This window comes from Salvia miltiorrhiza, chromosome 3 (assembly GCF_028751815.1).
Source record: "Salvia miltiorrhiza cultivar Shanhuang (shh) chromosome 3, IMPLAD_Smil_shh, whole genome shotgun sequence".
Taxonomy (NCBI): domain Eukaryota; kingdom Viridiplantae; phylum Streptophyta; class Magnoliopsida; order Lamiales; family Lamiaceae; genus Salvia; species Salvia miltiorrhiza.
The window spans coordinates 21,509,584-21,532,535 of NC_080389.1; the positions used below are offsets into that span (position 1 = coordinate 21,509,584).

At 35.6% G+C, this 22,952-nt stretch overlaps 2 protein-coding genes across 2 annotated transcripts; one reads left to right on the top strand and one right to left on the bottom strand.

Annotated features, from left to right (window-relative positions):
- Positions 1–9,728: 9,728 nt before the first annotated feature.
- LOC131019193 (ankyrin repeat-containing protein BDA1-like) lies at positions 9,729–14,627 on the bottom strand. The gene is made up of 2 exons (XM_057947868.1): positions 13,912–14,627; positions 9,729–10,893 (listed from the first exon to the last, which is right to left on the bottom strand). Exons 1-2 carry the CDS (start codon positions 14,614–14,616, stop codon positions 10,009–10,011), a joined length of 1,590 nt encoding a protein of 529 aa, XP_057803851.1. The 5' UTR covers positions 14,617–14,627; the 3' UTR covers positions 9,729–10,008.
- Positions 14,628–19,928: 5,301 nt separating this feature from the next.
- LOC131015822 (ankyrin repeat-containing protein BDA1-like) lies at positions 19,929–22,136 on the top strand. Its single transcript, XM_057944257.1, has 2 exons — positions 19,929–20,768; positions 21,109–22,136. Exons 1-2 carry the CDS (start codon positions 20,118–20,120, stop codon positions 21,967–21,969), a joined length of 1,512 nt encoding a protein of 503 aa, XP_057800240.1. The 5' UTR covers positions 19,929–20,117; the 3' UTR covers positions 21,970–22,136.
- Positions 22,137–22,952: the final 816 nt, after the last annotated feature.

A 22,952-nucleotide genomic window follows, 5' to 3' on the forward strand; every position in this document is an offset into this window, starting at 1 on the left:
GACGCAAATAACAAAGAAGGTCAAGAAGCTATCCACTTTTCTGTGTTAAAATCACGCACACAAGCACATATTAACTGACCGTATGGTTTTTGTTGACGATAATTCATCGGTTTCAGGTTCGCCGGCGGATTTCTTGGCCACAACAGAGGATTTCAAGTTTTTGTTATCGTCAAATTAACAAAGTCTGCAGTAGGGCGAAAGATACTTTCTGGTAATGTTTTAGTGCATCGTTTTCATGCTAGAGATATAGTCGTATAAAGATTCTTTGTTCAATGTCGAATAAATTTTTTTCATTCAATTTTAGAATCCTCGCTAGCTAGATTTTCTTAGTCTATTATTTTGTGAGAATAATTCTTTTCTTTTCATTGTTTATTTTGATAAATGATTCAATTTTCTCATCATGATTGGTATAATATTCATCATTTGACTTTGAGATTTGTAGCATTTTCCCACTTTTAAGTAATAGTAGAATTCTCATATTTGTCATTCAAAAATTTTAAAATTTGAATTGAAGCATTGCTTATGGAATACTTAGAGAGTTTTGAGCAATGAGAAGCTTTGCTCTAATCCCCTAATTCGTAAATCAGCAGCTTTGAGCAATGGAAATTTGAATTGAAGTGTTGCTTATGGAATACTTAGAGCTCTTTGAGCAATGAGCAGCTTTGCTCTAAACCCCCAATTCGTAAATAAGCATCTTTGAGCAATGATCAGCTTTGACTTTGAGCAATGGAAATTTGAATTGAAGCATTGCTTTGATGAGAATCATTGCTTATGGACTTATATCAAATGTCACTCTAATTTGTTTTCGGCTTCTCCTTTGTATGTGGAGTTGCAGATCAGTAGTGCTAACACATCTTTTTTTCTTTCCCCAATAAAGGGATAGGGACAATAATTCACAATCACCATTTTTTCGTTTTTGTGCTTCCGGTTTGTAAGTTAATTTGTTTATATTAGTAACTTTATACTAATTAAATTTATGAGCCCATATGTGCACTGAATTCTATTTTGATTTACAGTTTCCATTCTTTTTTTGTGCAGTTATGGCTTTTAAAGGACGAAAGAAACGCAAGAAGAACGTTAATTTGCAAGATGCACCAGATGTGTCACAACAAAAGTTGACAACTACTAAAGCTTGTACTGCTCCTGCTCAAAATCATAAAAATACAAGTATGAACTTATTCTCTTCATGCATTTATTTTTCATACAAGTTAGAAAGAATCTTCTTGTTTTGTTATTCATGATTCCCTTTCAATTTAGATTGAGTTAAATCATATTATTCTAGTATATTAATACTTGTTTTTTGTGTTTTCAGCTTGACAGTGGCACTACCGATGTTATGTATTTAGCATGTACTTTAATATATTATTTCAAATTATTTACAGGCTTTACAACTAGGACTCTAGTGGGTAGAAGAATATATAATGGATATACGCCTCCATCAGAGAACCAGGATATGGTCCCATGTTCCGATCATAGCCATGTGAATATGCCACAATCTAGCCATGGGACTGTGTCACCATCTGGCCATGAGACTGTGCCACCATCGGAGAACCATGATATGGTCCCACGTTCTGATCATAGCGTGCCACCATCGGAAAATCAGGATACGAATGTTGGAGTCGAACAAGAAGAAGAGGAAGGTAATGGTTGTCTGTCATTACAATTAATCTACCTAAATTTCTCAATGATAGACTCACCATGATATTTTTTATGTACTTCAAGGCAATGCATCTGGAGCTGACACTATGGAAAAGGAAACTAGAGGCCCCACCTATATGAAAAGTATTTGGGGCCGCCCTCCAAACCTACCACCCATTACTGTTGAATATAATGAGTTTGGTCAACCTATAGGTGATGAAAAGAGCATGCTTTGTCATTTCTTAGGTTCAATTGCAAGAAATGGTAAATATTGTCCAATAGATGTTAGTAATTGGCACTCTATGCCAAGGAAAAAAAAATGAGATGCTGGAAGTCGTAAAGGTAATAATGTTTTAAAATAATTAAGGTTTTTAATTTTCCACGTTTTTTTTGTCCTATTTATGCTTTTAGAATAAATTTAATTCGCTTTCTTACTACATTTGTTGCATTACTGTAATTGTGTTTGTAACATTGTTTTATTTTGCTATATTTGATGTAGTCGCGATTCTATGTCCCTATTATTGCCGAGAACTGGATTATGAGCTCCATCGGGCTTAAATGGAGAAATTGGAAGCATTATTTGAAAACAAGATATTGGGCTGATGCACCTATTGAATGTTTAATAGATGACAGGGATGTTAGAGTTTTGGAAGATCAATGGATCAAACTCCTTGCTTATTGGAGAATAGATGATGCAAAGGTTTATTGCAAATTTACTTTTTTTTATTATAATTTCATACGAAGTGATGAATTTACTTATTATTTTTTTTAACTTGATCTTAGAAAGTAAGTGAGAGAAACCAAAGAGCTCGAGCAAAAAAGTTAATGAATCAAAGAACAGAGAAGACGTCATTTGCCCAAGTTAAAGCCAGATTGGTAATGTTTGCTTTCTTCAATTTTTAATTTCATCATATTTTTACAACATATTAGTAACATATTAATATACATATTTCTAGACAAAAGAACAAGGACGATGCCCAACTCGTGTTCAACTATTTAGTTCGTGTTTTGTGTCATCAAATGGAAACTCAAGTGATGAAGTCTCAACTAAAATTGTATGTGTTAATTACATATCTTTAATATATAAAATGTATTATGTATTTTTTTCATTTTATTTAGTTCATTATATATACATTGATTTCTTACACTTTATAAACAGTCTGCAATGCGAGAGCGTAGTCGTCAACTTGTTGAAGGTTCTGAAGATGCCATTGCTCCAAATGATATAATTGCCCAAGTTATGGGCAAGGACAAACATGGTCACGTAAGGATGATGGGTCAAGGAATCTGCCCATCTGATGTATGGAATGAAACCTCTAGAAGTACATCGAATCGTGCCCTAGTCGAGTGCCAAGCAAAAATTGCACGATTAGAGGCTATGCTTGCAACACAACAGACTGCTCGTGCTTCACAAGTCAACACTGGGCTAGATACGACAACTTCTGACTCTCTCTCGCTACATGCTTCAATGACTCTTCCTATTCAGGTATCTTTGCATTTTCTTTAGAATTGTAATTAGAAATCACTACTAATCTTTCTTTTTTTTTGAAGCTTGGCACATATGTTTCTCTAAAAAGTTTCTTTACAAAAGAAATTGTTGCAAAAGGATGTATTCATAGCATCGATCCAAGTACAAAAGTTGGGGGACAAATGTTAGGATCAAATTGGTGTAAAGTAAATGTGAAAGTTGTGGTTGAACCTAAGGAGCAATTGATCAGGCCTTACGACAATTTTCAAGAGCTTTCCCAAACAGTTGGTCATATGATTGCTTGGCCATGTTCTTTGGTAAAAATTATCAATGATTTTTAACATATAATGACTAATTACATTATACTTTGATTCTTATTACGTACTTACATTATACATGCAGGTGACAGCTACTCAATATTGACACTCATTGAATATTAATGATTGCTCGGTTTACATCTATGACAGGTACTCTAAATTTATGTTGACAAAGTGTATTGTTTGTGTTATCATTCTTGGGATATATTAAATGGCATGGATACTTATATCATATGTGAATCCCTTGGTATTTGTGTTAGAATGTGCACATGATTAGTAGGTGTATTATTCTTTGTGGAAATTTCGAAAGAAATGATAAGGGCATAAAAAAATAGAGCTCATTAGTTTATTTTTTTCATTAAGAGATTTGAGATATGCACTTAATTTGCTGATGCAGGAAACCATGCTTTTGATTTGAATTATTAAATATTCGAATATGTTAACTAGTCAATGGCACGAGTGGTTTGGTTGGGTCCCACTCTGCACCTGTTTCTGAACAGAAGATAACATTTCAACCCTTTCATGTTTTAATCTTTTTGCTGGAAAAATAGTTTTTATAGTTTATTATATCTTTGAAGGTGTGAATCATGTGAGTTTATGCATCATTGCCTCAGTTCTTAATTTTAATCTCTCAACACCATCTTTTGAACTGTGGAGTTTTGAGATTATTATAAATATTTGATTTAGATTACTTCTATTCCCTGTGCTTTTTTATTTCTGAAATTCAATTGTCCTGCTATGATTCTAAAATATATTGAATATATTTTGGTTTGATTTACATGCAACGTAGACAGATTTAGAGTGTTGCATAGCTTGGTAATACGATCGAAGAGAAAATCTGGAGTGGACGAATACATGGAAATGTTTGGGTCAATGCTCTCCTATAATTTGCCATGGATTGTTTCAATCAAAGTTCTTGCAGTGAACTCTATAGATTTTTTTTTTATATACTTGTGAAATTATAGTAGAAGACACAACACTTTATATTGTTGGGTATGTATTCAATTTACATATGTGGCATGAGACCATTACATATTTGGATCTTTTTATGTTTAATTTGCGTATTTTTTGATTGGTTTGTCCATTAGTTTTTTTTGTTGGATGATTTTTAATAGTTTAATATAAATTTCATACTTTTGTTAGTGTTAATGTAATTTTAATCTTTTAGTATTAAACATTATATCTATTTTTTTTAAATAATTGTAGTATACTAGCAGTGAAAAAATGTAATTATATTTATTATTTGAAGGAAGAAAATATAAATTTAAAATATTTGAAGGATAAAAAAATAATTTACAAATATTTGAAGGAGAAAAATACAAATTATAGATATTTATAGGTAAAAATGTAAATAATAGACATTTATGGGGAAAATGCACAATTATAAATATTTGTGGGGGGCAATTTATAATTTTATGTCCCGGTAAATTAGTGTAGTATTATACAACATTTCAAGAAACTTTTTAGTGACATTATATATCATTTTTTATGACGTTTTTCAGTGTAGTAATAGAAATTCTATCATTACACTTAACCTATTATTACATTTACTAATATGACATCTGCACCAAGTGCCATTAAAGGTAAAGTGTCATGAAAATATGTTTCTGATGACATTTTCAAGTGTCATAATAATCTATTTTTTTAGTAGTGATTTATCTTTTATTATTTGGAGAACTAATATATGTTAATATATTTTGAAGGGCGATTTACATGTTCAATGCAAAATTACAAAAAAGAGGCAAGAAACAAATTACTTGGGAACTCATGAAGGTAATATTTTTCATTATATATTATTGAGTTTTTTTTTTCCAATATGTTTAGGATAATTTTGATAACACTTCATATTTTGAAACAATGTGGATTCTTTGTATTGCGATTCATGAAGGACATTATTGAAAATACTATAGAGAGTGGTTCGTGCTCTCTACGTTTACTTGTAAGAAACTTATCTTTCACTTATTCAAATTTAAGTTAATTTTTTTTCGTTTGTATAAAATAGTATTAATATTTAAATTTTTAATTGTGAATATATACAGGATAACCAAACTTATTATCGCAAGGATATTGATGAAGTTTGTGTTGAGTGGGCAAGCCTGTTGATGGAAAACATTTACTACGATAGATTTTTGTTTTAGTGTGATAAACTTTTTTGAATCGACATAATTGTATTGATGATATGCACTTCATACTTTGTATTTTGTGGTTAATTTTAGGTTTGACATTGTATTAATACTCGCTACAACATTGTTGGATGAAATATTTTAATTATGTGCAATGAAATTTATTTTATTTTAATTTCGTTTTGGATTCTCGGATTTTAAAATAGGATTGAACTACAATATGTAACTACGATTATAAAACTGTAGTAGTATGTATAAACTACGGTTTTAAAACTGTAGTTTATATTTCATAAGGACTACGGTTTTAAAGGGTAGTGTAAAATAATGAAACTGTAGTCTTTTATACACATAGACTACGAATATTCATTAAAATCGTAGAAAAAATTGACATACACTACATTTGGCTATGAATTAACTATGGTTACACATTGTAGTCTATTGAGCATAATAGACTACGGTTGACAATTGTAGATTATGTGCGTGGAAAACCGTAGTCTATGATAACTATAGACTACGGTTTTACAACCGTAGAGAAAAGGGGAGGGTCTTTCTCTAGATACCTATTATCTATAGTGCAGAATGCTCATACTCTACAGTTTAAAACTGTAGAGTATGAGAGAATTTGTAGTAGTGATTGAAAGCATAATTCTCATATAAACTCATAGCTCACCTAAACACCCATCTAATCATCACAAAAAAGGATAAAACATTATCATCCTATACCGGATACGGTTACCTATTATACACATTACCAAATATCATATATAAATTGTTATCACCTAAGATACAGAGTACTCAAGTTAATATGTAATTCTCACCTTATTAGGATTTAGGTCCCTTTAAGTCACTGAGATTTTGATTATTCATTTAGGTCAGATAGAAGGATGCACCAGTATAGACAAGTAGTCAAGACAAACTACTTCCATCTATATTGCATCGTCCTAGAGTCGTCTCGGTTATGATCAATTTAATATCTTATATGGTTATTCCAATTATATGAGCTTCTGTGATCTACAACACACCATTTAATCTATACTTATATAGAAATAATTGGACATACATATACAATTATGAATACCTAAACTTGAGTCGATGTATTGGTCTCCCCCCACTTTTTCTTGGATCAAAGGTGAATATAGACGGGGCGACGGTGGGAGCCTCTGGAGGATTTTTCCAGGTGACATGTTTAAATACTGGAGTGGTTACGTTCGGGGATGCTTCACATCAATTGTGGTCATGGCTTCGGTTTCGAAGTTGAGCTGCTTGGCGTTATTACGGTGATTGAGCTTGCACATGGTAACGAATGGTGGAAAATTTGAATTGAAGCTAATTCGACTTATATTGTGAGTATCCTTAGAGAAGAACCTAAGATTGTACCATGGAGATGTGTTGCCATCTAGAATTTCCATAACATTGCTTCATGATATGGACACGAAGATATCTCACATTTATAGGGAAGAAAATACCACGGCAGATATTATGGCGAGTCCTCATACTCTGAAAGGTTGGTGGCCTCATAGTATTGACTCTATTGCGCATGCGGTTGCTAGGAATATTTCTCTGCATAATTATGTTCATCAAACATGATATTCAGTGTCTTTTCATTCAGCATATTATCGTTAATTGTGTTGCTTGTTGCAGTGGTTATGGGGTGGCTAGGAAGACTTTTTTCAAGGCTCTGGTGTGCTGGATCTTGGGTCTTGCCACGTCTGACCCTATTGGTAGCTCGCCAAACGTGGGTGCTTACCCTTGTGGCTTGTTCATGTCCTTACTAGTGATAATAGGAGTGATATTTCATCATTTAGTGTGATATTGTTATTTGCTTAGGATGGGAGAGTCACGGTTTCATAGTCTACTCCATGCTCATGATTGGCCACCATTTTTGGTTGTGTCATTTTATCAAGCAGGTGGTCTGTTTTGATGGTTGGAGTTTTGATTTACAATTGTTTCGGAGCTTGTCTCCATAGCTTCCTCACAATTCTTGGGTATGTCTTTTTATCGAGCAACTGGTCTGCTTTGTTCATGGTTTGGTGTGGCGATGGTTGTGGAGTGACAACGTAGACTTTTTTCAATGCTCAGGTGCGCTAGACCTTGGATCTCGCCTCGTCCGGCGCCGTTGGTAGCTCACCAAATGTGGGCGCTTACTCTCGTTCGTGTTTTGTGCATGTAGTGAGACATATCGTTTCTTGCTCGGGATGGGAAGGGTTCCTTCCTTCAGTCGAGTTCCAGTCAACGATTCTTTCATGGTCATTTCTTCGAGCAAGCGGCCTGCTTTGATGATTGGGGATCGACTCTTTTTGTGTCTAGGAATCAATTGGCTCCATAGCTCTCTTACCTTTAGAGAGCATGTGGTCAACTTTGTTCGTGATTGGTCTTTCATCTTAGTGCATTCATTGAGCCGAGATTGTCTCATTTCTTTTCTTCGTTTCCATATGTTGTCTCTCTGGTCGGCCTATGGCATAATTGGCATCGGTGTGGTGGTTAGTACGAATCTTTGATTCGGGTCTTACCTACGGCATGGCTTATGTGTTGTTTTTTGGATAGAATTTTTTAGGTGATGGTTAGTCTGATGCTCAGATAACGTCTATCTCATTTTTTTCTAGATTCATTAATAAATATCCGATTAATACCAAGTCAGACATCCTCTTTGGTATATCATCAAAAGACATATAATATATCTGTAATTATATCGTCTCTAACTACGTTTTGAATCATCTACTAAAACAACTTCTAATGTAATATCCAACCTTGAGCATTCACCACCAATGATCCAACAAATTCAACCATACACTTAGCTTTCATTTACATGAACAAAACAAACTATGACGACTTTAAGATTTAAAATCCTTTGAACCTCAAAAATTAAAAGAAACAACGGAAATATATATTAAACTTACCTTCATCATCACTCTTATCAACAAAATCATAGACAATCTCACCCCACTCTCTTCGAACTTCATCGATTTCTTCTTTGAAGTAAAATCCTTCAACAAATAATAAAAATAAAATATTAAGCAATGTGCCAAATAATTCACCTTCAATAAAAATTGAAATAAAATGCTACTTTAATTTTGCAATTACCTATAAAGATATTGGTTTGGGGCGATCACATCACATCCAAAATTTTTAATAATATATTTCGTATACAGTATTTCAAAGAATCGACACTGTGACCCATCGGATTGTTGTTCAGACTATATAAAAAGACATATTATAACTAAAAAATTGACATAATTTTCAATAAGTGTTTCTTTGAAAAAATGATAGAACTTACGTTCCTTTGATGATCTTTATCTCCGTAAAATGACGATGATTCCTCAATGGATTCAACACGTATGTAGTATCATTAATTATGTGGGTCAATAATTAAAAGGATTCAATGCCAACTAAAAAAATAGACATGTTCCATTAAAAAAAATGCATATATATACATTTTAATTAAAATATAAGTATTTTTACCCACCAAGCGTTGCACGGATCTATGTTGTATCCTATAGTTTGGATTTATGTTGAATTCAATAGTCGAAATAATATGAAGTAACAAGAGCATAAAGCTAGAAAAAAACAGAGGCTGACTTAATTTATGATAACGCTTTCAAGTACTACAATTGAGTGAATACTAAATTAAAATTTATCCATTAAATGCGCAAGGAGCATTATGCAAGGTACTGGTGGATGCCGTTTGCGCGTACACATGCAAAAATAAGAGAAATAGAAATAAAAATGGTAAATTTACAAGTCAAGGGATTCATACGAGTAATAACATTTCGAAGAGAATCAAATGGAAAAAAAGATATATACTTACATACATTTTGCACAAAGATTGTTTATATGTACCAAGCCTATAAAGCATAAGAAGAATGTATTTTCTTATATCAAACTATGCAAAGCCAAAAAACGGGATAAATACAAATATTCTCCTCTGGATATTGCCATAACAACAACATTCAATAAATCTTCTGTTCATTTGTGGACTACAAGAAAACAAAAAGAACTAACAATAGTAAGAATTTGATTTTTTAAAGTGAGCAACATGTAGCACACTAGCATGACTATCGTATAAAAAAATAGTGTTTCCAAGTATGGAAAATTTAAAAACATGGAACAGTACTAAAAGTAGCATAGAGAATATCCAAAAAAAAACTCAAAAAAAAAAAAAAACATGCAATAGAACTCAAAAAATAAAATAAAAAAAAATAATAAAAGAAAAAATGTATTTATTGAATTAGTACAGAGACGCAAAACGCACCCTACTGATTATAAATACACTGAATACAAAAATAAAACTGAATCCGCGGATGTAAATCTCATGTAGCAGTGTACCAGCAAATGGTGCAACAATAATAACACACACACATGACATGTGACACATAGTTTATTCATAAAGACAAAACACGAAGAATTAAAAATTGAAGTTGCGGTTTTGAATTTTGATGATGAAGATAATTAATTAATTAATTAATTAACCAAGTCTTTTACTAATGAGTTTGTACTGCTGCCTCATCCTCCTGAAAGTGGACATCTCCTCATCATCTGCAGGTTTCTTATAAGTATCCCTAAAAAACCAAGCCTTGTGGTTTTTGATCTTGACGCCGAGGCGGCGCAGCAGCCACTCATCCTCGTTGTAGTACGCCTTCACGAAGTAGTAGCCGAGCTTCATGAGGAAGGCGACGCCGAGGGTGCAGCCGCACACGAAGTCGAGGATTTTGGAGAAGCTGTTGTAATAGGAGATGAAATTCAAGGCGAGGAGATAGCTGACGCACATGAAGATCAAGCAGGCCTGCAGGATCATCACGAAGGCGCGGTCGGGCAGCACGAAGATGATGATCAGCGTCGACGACATGAAGGCCAGCGTGTTCGTCGGCATGAAGTAGCTGTACTTCACCGTCCCCATCACCATCCGCCCCGGCGGGTGCTTCTGCCCGCTCGCGTCCACCAGCCGCCGCCCGCCCAGCCGCACGCTGGGGCTGCCCTCCGCCGAGTACACCCCGCCGGGGGGCTGGAGCACCCCCTGGTACGTGGCGGTGGCGATCAGCACCGCCACCACCAGGATGGTGTTGCGCATCTCCAAGGTTAGCTCCTTGGTGATGAAGTAGTAGGCGCGCGTCAGCATCTCGGGGCGCTGCTCTGCGTGATGCCCGCGCAGGTATCGGACCATCGTTGATGCTTTGCTCTCGCGGGGGGTCGGGGTGTCTTCTCCGTGATCTCGCGTCGTGAATCCGCCGGCGTTTTTGAGTATGTCGACGGCGGCGTGGTTTCGGTGATGGATGGCCACGTCTAGAGCGGTCTCCCCATATTTGTTCTCTTTGTTGACTTTGACTAGATTTGTTAGTGATTTCAGTAGATCCTGCGCCAATCTATGTATTATACAAAATAGCAGTATAACGACTACTTTTTTCCACCAAAATTTCTCTCTTCTCATTTTTTATTTTTTATTTTGATTCTTTTATAAAAATCGTCAACTTTCACTACAAAAAACACGAATAAGTTAAAGATAACGAAAAGATCTTTAATTTGATATAAAAAATATTAGATTTGACTAGATTTGTTTTGATTAATAAAAGATATTCAACATGAATGTTAAATTAAAGATAACGAAAAGATCTTTAATTTGATGTAAAAAATATTAAAACTAAATTTGAAACGAATAAGTTATTATCAATTAAAGTTATAATTTATTTTAATTATACGGTTCTTTCTCCATTCATTTTTCATATTTTCTATTTATTTTTTATTATAACAATTTAATGCAACTAAATAAATGAAACTTATATTTATTCATTTTAGAACTCTTTAAATTAAACATAATTTTTTTAAGTGAATTTTATATTAATATAAATATATATATATATATATATATATATATATATATATATATATATATATATATTCAAGAAAGAACCATAAATAAAAAAAGAACGGAGAACCATTTTCAGCCATTCGATTATCAAGATCTACGGTGGATGTATCATCTTGTTGGATGAATGCAGATCCTGGGTTCGAATCCTGAAGGGAGCAAATTTTTTTTTATTTTTTTGAGTGCATTAATTTTAACAGCGAATGCATTAAGTTTTACAGTGAATGCATTAGATTTGATGGTTCTCACATTCTCACAAATAATGTAGTTCTCTCTAGAACCACACCCTATATATATATATATATATATATATATATATATATATATTAATATAAAATTCACTTAAAAAAATTATGTTTAATTTAAAGAGTTCTAAAATGAATAAATATAAGTTTCATCTTTTTAGTTGCATGAAATTGTTATAATAAAAAATAAATAGAAAATATGAATTTATATTTATTAAATTTGCACTATGTTTTTATATGAATTTTTATATTTATTTATATTAACATAGGAGTATTTGTTATTATTATTATTTCTTAATTGAATTTAATATTAGATTGACAATTACTTATATATGAAGCAAAAAAAAAATGATTAATTGGAGAATCATTATTGATTCTCTTTAAAATATAAAATGAAAGTAAATTAAAGAGTTTAATTTTGTAGTAGCATGTCTATTCAAATTTACTTAAATCCTATCATCCACATTTTATTTTTTAAAATGAATGACACATTAATCCTTTATTTTTTCTGCTAATCCATTGATAAAAAATATTTGTCGGTAAAATACACAAATAAAAATTTTGATGCATATAAAAATAATTGTTGTCATATTTATTCAAATTACATGGCATGTATGCACTTACGACTCACCGATGAAACCATTTTTCATATTTATATTTAGTGGGAATTATCACATATAGCCATTTTTATTAAAAACATAAGTTTTATAGCCCTAATTTATAATAGATAAGTTATATAGCCATTTTAGGCTTAAAAGACTATAACACCCTTTGACTTTTTTGAAACTTCGAGTACTCGATGGCACCATCGTGTACACCATCGAGTAATGAAAAAAATAAAGATTTTCTACAACACTATCGAGTAATCGAAGTACTCGATGGTGTACACGATGGCACCACGAGTGCTCGATGGTGTACACGATGGCGCCATCGAGTACTCGATGGTGCCATCGAGTACAAAAAAGTCAAAGGGTGTTATAGTCTTTTAAACTTAAAATGGCTATATAACTTATCTATTATAAACTAGGGCTATAAAATTTATGTTTTTATGAAAGATGGCTATAATAAGATTTCCCTCTTATATTTACATTTATTTATATTTAAATTATATATATTTAATATGCATATTTATTTATTTAAAATATCATTCAGTTTCAATACTGATCGTGCATAGGAGTGGGCGTGTGCTAGTCACTTTATATAGATCAGTTTTAAAACTATTTATACTTCATTAATATATTAAAAATAAAATGTAATTAGAGAGATAATAATGTAAAAATTAATAGTCATGTTTTCGCTTTAATGTACACCCTCCGTCCCGCAAAGCTTGAGCAATATTTCTTTTCGAATTGTCCCGTGAAGCTTGAGCACTTTCGTTATATAGCAAAAAAAAATCCATTTATTTACTATTTCATCTACTACACTTAATACACAAAATACTAACTCCTTAAAACCTATGTCGAAAAGATATTGCTCAATTAATTTCAAGGACGGAGGGAGTATTATTTATTCCTTAATAGTAAATTCAAGATTAAATATATATCCATGTCCAAACCTATATATGTTTGTAAATTGCCCATTTTAAAGAGCAATCACAATTATACATATCTGGTTCCGAATTAAGGGGTAAAATAATAAGAGTGAGTATTATTTATCTTTTTATGTTATTAGCTAGTTTTTATTGTTACTATCTTGAAATAACTTAATTAGTAAAGTTTACTAGTCCTATGTTATTATGTTGAATTAAGTGCTAAGCAATTTATTAATTGATATTTTAAGGGTAAGAACGACATCGTTGGTCACTTAATTCCTACATTTTTCGTTTTGGACTATACACGCAATTAGTCACGCCAACATTAGTAGTTAAATTCTGAAAGAAAAAAAAGGTGCAACAAATGTAAAATTAGTGTATGTGGACAAAGTTTTAGAAATTTCGAATTGTAATGGCAAAAGTTTTGTGTATTTTTACGGGCAATCAGTCCTATTTATAGATGAATTAAATACTCCCTCCATCCACTAATTATTGGCCTAGGAGGCAAAACACAGATTTTAAGAAAAAGTGTATTTTTATTAGTTGAGTGGAGAAAGGGACCCACAATTTGTTAAAGTCAAAGCAATTAGGCCACAATTTATTAAAGGGACCCACAATTTTGATTAAAATATGAATATAAACTTTCCCAATAGATAGGACATAAATTGATGAACGGACCAAAAAGGCAAGTAGGCGATAAATTAGTGGACGAAGTGAGTAAAAATATCAAACCTTGTCATCACAATAACGAGCCGCAACGTGAAGAGTTGTGTTGCCACTGGCATCCTTGAACGAAAGATGCGACTCCTTGGCCACAATGACGACCCAATTCACGAGCAATTTAGCAGCTTTGACATTCCGATTCTCGAGCGCCAAGTGCACCGCCGACTGCCCCCTGTTGTTCAACACGAGCACGGCGTCGGGGCATTCGGCTAAAAGCCCCACTAGGAGCTTCAGTTCATCCTCTTTATAGGTAGGCTTGGCCACGGCGGCGAAGTGCAGCGGCGTGAGGCCGCCCTTCCCTTTGACGCGGACCAGCGCTTTGTCGAGTTTGGCGAGCGCGAGGGCCGTGTCAAAGCTTTCCTTGTCGACGGCGACATGGAGAGGGCTGAGCCCCTCCGGGTTGAGCTTCTTGCCCAAGGACGGCATCAGATTCATGATCTCCATGGTCAATGTGGTGTTGCCCGCCGCCGCCGCCTCGTGCAGCGGAGTCTGGAAGAATTGGATCTTGTCCATATCCTGCAGCCATTTCGGCTCGCGGGCGATGGTGGAGTACAGCTGGTCGATGCAGCACCGGCAGTCGCAGTCGCAGTCGCACTCGCATATCTTTACCGGCGCCGTTAGCTCCGCCATCTCACAGTGGCACTCAGACATTAATTTTTTTGTTTTAGCGCATGCGCATGGACGTGATGAAGCAAAGCAAGGCACACGTACCATTTTGTAGAATAGGACAGCATCCGCAATAAAGGCTCCTTAATCAAGAGTGTGTAATAAGCTTTTCACTTTTCTTCATGTGTGAATGGGACTCCTTGTATTCGATATGTGACATTTAAGTCTACTAAAAAAAGAGAGAGTTAATATAACCAAATAGATATTCTTATTATAAAAATAACCAATAGCTATAAGGATTAAAAGCAAAAGTCATTGTACCAAGGGGACACCAAGCGTGAATTCTTGTCTATCAACAGTGAGGTCCAGGGTTCTAACCCCACTGCTCCCCTCCCCCAAAATCAAAAAAAAAAAAAAAAAAAAAGAAGTCATTTTTTGGTTTAAAGTATTGTTTTACCCTAAATTCACGGTTAATGAACATTTTTTCATGAATGGTAGGCAAATTGAGATCAATTCGCAATTAAGAAGTTTTATGATTATGAATTGTAGGTAAAATTAATAGTGTCAATTCACGGCTAAGAAGTTCCATGATTGGGAATTATTATAATAATAAAATACATAAAATTGTAAAAGTTACTATTTTTTATCTTTTTTATCTTGATAATTTTATGGATTTTCGTACTATCAATTATATCTTGAACTACTATTGAAAATAATTTGTTTAACTTTGAACTATCAATTTTGTATTAATTAATTGTACCCTTCACCCATTTTCACCCTTTGTATTTTTAATTAGTAAGGCATATAATTATGTTGTTTTATATAATGTAGGTCAAATAAAGAATAATTCTAACTAGATCGTGGCATCCAACGAGCCAAATTAATTTTTTTGAGTAAAAAAAATGGACGAATGGTACAATTGATATTAAATTGATGGTTCAAGTTTAAAAATTCATTTTCAATAGTTTAAAATATAATTGATAGTATGAAATAGTTTGAGTTTTAAAGTGATATTTACCTTAATATATTTTATTAGTTTACCGTTTGAAAATAATCATGTGGCACGATTAATAAAGATATCAAAAATATATAACCAACTCTCAATCACAATAACACAAGAAGGTCCCTACGAAATATGATACAAATTAAAATGTCATCTCTTTTCCATATTAAGTAAATTTTAAAAAATTATTTTGTTGAATCTTTATATTGGTAATTTAAAGCACTAGCTACCAGATCAATGTGTAAAAGAGCTCGTGAATAGAATAATAAAGAGAGTCTTGTCATTTGTCTTGTCCGTACAAGTATATACCTTTCTTACATGTGAAATTTTTTTTAAAGGGCATGAGCTTCCTTAGAGTATAGTTAATGGAATATAACAAGCTTTATTAATTAACTCAACGTGCAACATGCATGCATGCTGATTATCATGCGTGATTGATTCAATTAATATTGTACTCCCTCCGTCCCGGTCTAAGAGTCCTATTTCTTTTCGTCATGGAGATTAAAAAAAAAATTGCTTTTTAGTCCCATTTAACTACACTTTTAATTTTACTTAATTATTTTACCATTAAAAACCGAATATGATTTTTTATTGGTGAGAAATTTTAATCTAAAATTACATGCTGACTTCATTTCTTAAAAGTCTAATTCCTGCTGATTTTAATTTGTTAAAACACGAAATTTCATGGCTGTAAAATTACTTGTTGACTTCAACAATTAAACACATGACAAGTGTTGAAATTGAAAATGGTGGCCGAATTCAAATTAATTTTGGAATGGAATTCAAGATCCAAACTCAATCTGCCAAAATAAAAAATAAAAATAAAAAAAAGGGCGCCAGAACATCAAATGTTACAACAAGTTCAAATTTTCCACAATTCCTAATCTATAAGTACCACAGTATACTCTTTAACATTTTCCAGATTCTTCTTGTGGCTTCCCCTCTTCAAAATATCACAGTCATGCCACATGAGTGAGCAACAAAAGCAACTTATTTATTGTGCAATTCTTTCTCCAAAACTCTAAGGATGGAAAGCCTTTCTACGGCAAAATGAAGGAAGCAGCTGCCATGTTCAATGTATATGCACGCGAATCATCACTCGTTTGTGGACTGCAGCAAGGAAACAAGCAAGTCAAGGTCAGGCAATCAATTTAACAATGAAGAAAAGAAATGCACAACGATTCACAAAGAGAGTTCAAATCGATTTAGCACAAATTCAGAGTTTGGAACTATGTAGAAGATGAACTATTATGAAGCTAGTAGTGGGCATAAAGTGTATCAAGAGCACAGTTGGAAGGTGGGTTCAATTAGGGCTAATCAGAGCTCACACGAGTGCCATTAAGCCAGATTTTACAGACCCCAACAAGCTTCTAAGGTTAAGGTTTTCTCGGAAGGCCTTAGAGTTTGATAGAATTGCAAATATTCTGAAACTTAATTAGGACTATGCACAACACTGTTCACATAGATGAGAAGTAGTCATCACATCGATTCTATCTCACACAAGAGGAGCCTGAACGACATAGGAGTTTGTAAGAGCAAAAAATTCATCACCAAGGTGATGTTTATGTGTGCGGTTTGTAGACCCCTTATTGATGAGAATGGAAACATAGAATTTGATGGGAAAATTGGAATTTTCCCTTTTACACAATCTGTACCAGCAAAGAGAAAGAGTAAGAATAGAGATGCAGAGACATTAGAGACCAAGCATGTGCGTTCCATCACCAAATTGGTGATCAAAGATTGCTTGAATACTTGATCAATAAGGTATGGAGATGAAGAGATACATGTATGCAATATAAAGGTCCTCTTTATTTCCTAGAACTAGTATGCAATATGCAATATAACTTTATTTTAAAGCTATGAAGTTCTTATTTTCAGATAATTCCAGCAATCATGTCTAAATGGCCACAAAATACATCAAAGTTTATTTTTATTAACAAGATAATGCAAAGCCAGCCATTTCAGACTCAGACTTAGAGTTCAAAGCTGTTGCATCTCAAAATGGCTTTGACATCATATTAGTTCATCAACCACCCAACTCACCGGACACGAATGTCAACGATTTGGGGTGGTTTAGAGCTATACAAAGCATTCAAGAGGAGTCAGTGTGCACAACAGTAGACCAATTAGTAAATGCCGTTTGCAAAAGCTTTTTGGAGCTAAGTCCGATTGTATTAAATAAGGTGTTTCTGTCCCTACAATGTTGTTTGATTGAAACCATGAAAATGAAGGGGCATAATGCTTACAAACTACCTCATATTAGGAAGGATGCAATGCATTGCCATTGACTTTGCAAGTTGACAAAGTGCTAGTAGATGAGTGTATCATGGGGAAGAAGAAGACATGCAAGGAATCATTGAAGATTTGGGGTGGCATAGCCAAGCTCAGATAACTCATCAAGGGTAACTTCAAAAAAGAAGCATTTTGTAAAGCATCAACTAGGGCAGAATTCATTTTGCACATTTTGTGAAAATCAGTTTTAGATAGCTTAGCCTCTTTTGTAAAGACTGATATTCTTATTTTTGCAAAGATAGATGCCATTGAATGTAAACAGAAATGATGCTCAATTTATAGTTTTGTTCTCAGAAAATGGGGATGCAGAGAAGAACATCAAGCAAGAACTCATCATAGAACATCAAAGATCAAACATCAATGAATACCACATAATAGCGATCTTCAAACCACAAGAGTATCAGCCAACACAGAAGAGCACATATGCAGATCTAGAGCACCAATACTGTAGGAATATTAAATTTAATTAATACTCGATATGCCCGAGGATCGTCTCTTGGATTATCTAACTTCACTAGACATCGATTAAACCTAGCATGCTCTTATTAATTTAATTACTGCATAGAGGAGTTCAAAAATACCTGAAGAATTCCTAAGAATTCATCAATTAATCTCTTAACAGGGCAGCAAAATTTAACGCTCCGTTTGACCCCTCAAACAACCTCCAATCGTATTTTTCCCAGAAATACAACTTCTTCGTCTTCGAAAGAGATTTCCGTGACCACCTGTTTCACCTCAATCGGAGTCCTATAGAGAAAGTTATGGTCGTTCTTCAGAGACTGCCAGAACTTGATTTGGCCGTTCTCAAGTAGGGGTGTAAATGAGTTGAGTCGAGTCAAGTATTGACATGCTCAAGCTCGAACTCGGTCTATATGTATAAAGCTCGACCTGGACTCGACTTGTTCGAGTTTGATATTTTTGAGCTCGAGCTCGAGCTCAATGGCATATTTGGTGAGCTCGAGTTCGACTCGGTTTGGCTCGATTGTTGAATCTTAATCGAGTTTGAGCTCGTTTAAGCTCGGTGAGCTCGAACTCGTTTAAGCTCGTCTCATACATGGGCTATATTAGTAATTAAGCTATAGTATAAGGATAAAATCGTAAATTCTTTGAAAAGCTCAATTAGGCTCGCGAGCCTAACGAGTCGAGTATGATAAAACTCGAACTCGGGCTCGATACCTAGTCAAGCAGCTCAAGCTCGAGCTCGTCTCGACTAATACCAAGTCGATTACGAGTAATTTTTGAGTCGATATCCCGAGTAGTTCGCGAGCTAGCTCGACTCACTTACACCCCCTAGTTGTCGTCTTGCTCTCAATTATTCACCTTGGAGGAGATTTGGGAAGATATAGAGGCTAGAAATATCGATTCTTTGCGTATACGTTCTTTGTATATCTTATCTTCACTGGTGGATAATTTACCTTGGGCTTGCCCCCAGACGTAGGTGTTTTATCACCGAACAAAGTAATCAATCTTGGTGTCTTTGTTCTTTAAAGTTTTAAGTATAATTATTGTTTCTGTGTCTCTGTGCGAGATTTATGTGCGTTGGATAGGTACAATTTCAATTATAATCAAAACTAAGTAATTTTGATAGTGGGATATATGGAGTGAAACAACATTTAAAGAACATTGAACTCATCCGCCTATATATAGGATTGTTCTCATATTATTGTGGAATTCAAGGTATTTAATGAATCAAATGTACGATTCAATTCAAATATTGGGGATAAACACACAATGTGGCAGGATATAAGATCCCATTAACTGGAATTGGAAATGAAACTAATGTTCTCGCAAATAAAACCTGTTATATATGTATATATACACCATGTACTCGATCGAGTAAAAGGAAACACAATATATACGCACACAAATAATGACATCATTCTTCGGTGTCTCTTTGGGGACATTGAGTGTCACAGATAAGTAAGGTATATATTCATACTCACACAAATAATGACATCATTCTTTAAAATAATGATTGATCGAGCGTTGGCAAATGTGTTTTGAGGATTACTTTTGTAATAATCATCATATGAAACATCAATAGTATATTAATTACTCATGTATGCTGATGCTATCAGCTGCGAGACCGTGACACTGGTGATTCTCAATTTATTAAATTAAAGCTAGGAGGCTAGGCGAGCATAAAAAACAAATAAATATACAACACATCAAATATTTAATTACCTTTACCAGTTGATGAGTCCTTGACACACATGGAAAAAGGGGAAAAACAAGCTAAGCTAGCTTGTGATACACTCATGATGAATTCTTCAAATCCTAAGCTTTGCTCCATGAATGCAAAGTAACCGCGAAAATGGATGGGTGCGATCATGAGTGTGAGTGCAAGAAGAGAAGCGAATACACGGCGACGATAAAGATCTGCGAATGCGAGTGCGATTGCAACTGCGAGTGCTGCATCGACCGCTTCTACTCCGCCATCGAAGACGATCCCAAGCTGCTGCAGAGGCTGGACAAGATCCAGTTCGCCCACACGCCGCTGCACGAGGCGGCGGAGAGTGGGAACACCGTCTTGGCCCTCGAGGTCATGAACCTCATGCCGTCCCTCGCCAAGAAGCTCAACCCGCAGGGCCTCAGCCCCCTCCACCTCGCCGTCGTCAAGGGGAACGTCGCCACCGCCCTCGCCCTCGTCAAGCTCGACAGCCACCTCGTCCGCATCAAGGGCAAGGCCGGCCTCACCCCGCTGCACCATGCCGCCGCGACGTCCCACGACAAGTGCCAGTCGGAGCTTCTCGCCGGTCTTCTGGTGGAGTGCCCGGAATCTATGGCGGTGTTGAATAACCGGCGGCAGTCGGCGCTGCACGTGGCGCTCGAGAACCAGAACGTGCAAGCTGCTCGCTTGCTCGTGAATTGGCTGGTCATCGTGGCGCAAGAATCCGATCTCTCGATCAAGGATGCGCATGGCAACACAACCCTTCACGTTGCAGCTCGTTATTGTCGATGCAGGGTTTGATCTTTAATCTTTTTCTCAAAAATAATCATCTTATATATAGCTTTAATAGTTTGTTTAATTTCGATTTCGATGAAAGATGATTCTGTCAATGTTTGGCAGAATTCTTGTAGTGACAATATATCACCAAATTGTCGTTGCTTGGCTTTGATACTTTTGATTGGTCAGTGTTATACTTGATATGTCAAATTATTTTTAATTTTACAATAAATTAAAAAAAAAAATCGTCTTTAAATTATAACAAAAATTGAAAATTCGTACAAATTCATTAGCCGTCATACTATAAAATTGACATTATATTTAGAATTATAATATCTTGAGTGGTTGCATGTTGCAGGAGCTACTGGCATTATTGACCAAGTTAGTAAAAGTAAACAAAGCGAACAACTACGGCGAGACGCCTCTAGACATCGCCATCCACCACCGAAACGGCGACGCCGTAGAGGTGCTGAAGAGCGCCGGAGCGACGGTGCAGACGACGCGGGGGGAGGAGCAGCACCTCCTCCGCAGGCCGTCGAGGACGGTCCGGTACCTCCTGGGGAAACACGCCAACAAATGCGCGGAGATGCTGACGCGCGCCTACTTCTTCATCACCAAGGAGCTGACCATGGACATGCGCAACACCATCCTGGTGGTGGCGGTGCTGATCGCCACCACCACCTACCAGGGCGTCCTCCAGCCCCCCGGCGGGGTCTACTCGGCGGAGGGCAACACCGACGTCCGGCTGGTGGAGCACCCGCCGGGGCGGATGGTGATGGGGACCACCAAGTACAGCTACTTCATGCCCACCAACACCTTGGCCTTCATCTCGGCCACGCTCATCATCATCTTCGTGCTGCCCGACCGCGCCTTCGTCGTCATCCTGCAGGCCTGCCTGATATTCATGTGCATCGGCTACCTTCTTGCCTTGAATTTCATCTCTTATTACAATAAGTTTTCGAGGATTTTGGACATCGTGTGCTGCTGCACGCTCGGCGTGGCGTTCTCGTTGAAGCTGGGGTATTACTGCGTGAAGGCGTATTACAATGAGGATGAGTGGCTGCTGCGGCGGCTGGGGGTGATGATCAGCAACCACAAGGCTCGCTTTTTTTGGACGCCGCCGCCCGACCAAGGTGGTGATCGTGGTCGTGGTTTGGAGATGTCGGTTATAGGGAGGATGAGGCAGCAATATAAACTCATTTCTAAAAGAGTGGCTTAATTAATTGATTAAACTCTCTCTCTCTCTCTCTCCATCATAATCGTCGCTTTATTCTTTGTTTCTTTCTTTATTTTGCATTGATGGTAAACCGCAGCGACTACTTTTAATGTGCACTACATATGATATAGACTCAAATTTATAGAGCTTTGACTACTACATTATTCCAACCCTTTATTCTTTACATAGATATAAGTACTACATCTGCAGATATGATTTAGTTTTTTATCCTCTTTTGCATGTATTTGTAATAGAATGAATTGGTTGTGTTTCCAATCTAATTTATTGAAGTCTATTGTTTGCTTAGTTGTGAGATGATTAGTTAGCTTCTTGTTAGTTAGTTTGCTGAGTCAGCATGTATTAGTTAGACAGTTAAGTAGTCTGCGGTAGTATAAATATGTGTAATCAGTTGATAATTATTCATTCAATCAAATGAAATCATTTCTCCCACTTCTCAAACCTCCTGCTTTCTATTACTTTTAACATGGTATCAGTTGCCACAAAATGGTCCATATTCATTCTCTCGATCCTTCCTTCCGTCTACATACAATCTTCTTCTGCTCTTATCTCTCCATTCTTCATACTTTTCTCTTCTGTTCTTCTCTATCCACTCTTCCATGGAGAATTCATCTTCCGCTGCTCATCTTCCTCATTTTCCCCAAATTCTGAAACTTGATCGAACGAATTACGCGTTTTGGAGAGCGCAAGCTTTGTCGGCAATCCGTGCTCACAGATTCTATGACTACATCACAGATCCCGCAATGGCACCACCACCGCTTCTTCCGACTCCATCTAATGCAGCTCCGACAACAAATCCTACTCATTCCGTGTGGCTACGACGCGATCAGTTTCTTCTCAGTTGGATGCTATCATCGGTGACTGAATCAATGTTAGGTCACGTAGTTCGCTGCAATACTTCTCGAGAATTTTGGTTTGTGTTCGAGAGGCTGTTCATGTCGCAATCGAAGGCCAGGATCATGCAACTT

Excerpts from the sequence above, each read along its gene's own strand:
- LOC131019193 (XM_057947868.1), bottom strand. The coding sequence starts at position 14,616 with ATGGTACGTGTGCCTTGCTTTGCTTCATCACGTCCATGCGCATGCGCT. Across the intron at positions 10,894-13,911 it reads CTCGTTATTGTGATGACAAG|GATCTACTGAAATCACTAAC; the intron begins GTTTGATATTTT and ends AGATTGGCGCAG.
- LOC131015822 (XM_057944257.1), top strand. The coding sequence starts at position 20,118 with ATGGATGGGTGCGATCATGAGTGTGAGTGCAAGAAGAGAAGCGAATAC. Across the intron at positions 20,769-21,108 it reads CTCGTTATTGTCGATGCAGG|GAGCTACTGGCATTATTGAC; the intron begins GTTTGATCTTTA and ends TGCATGTTGCAG.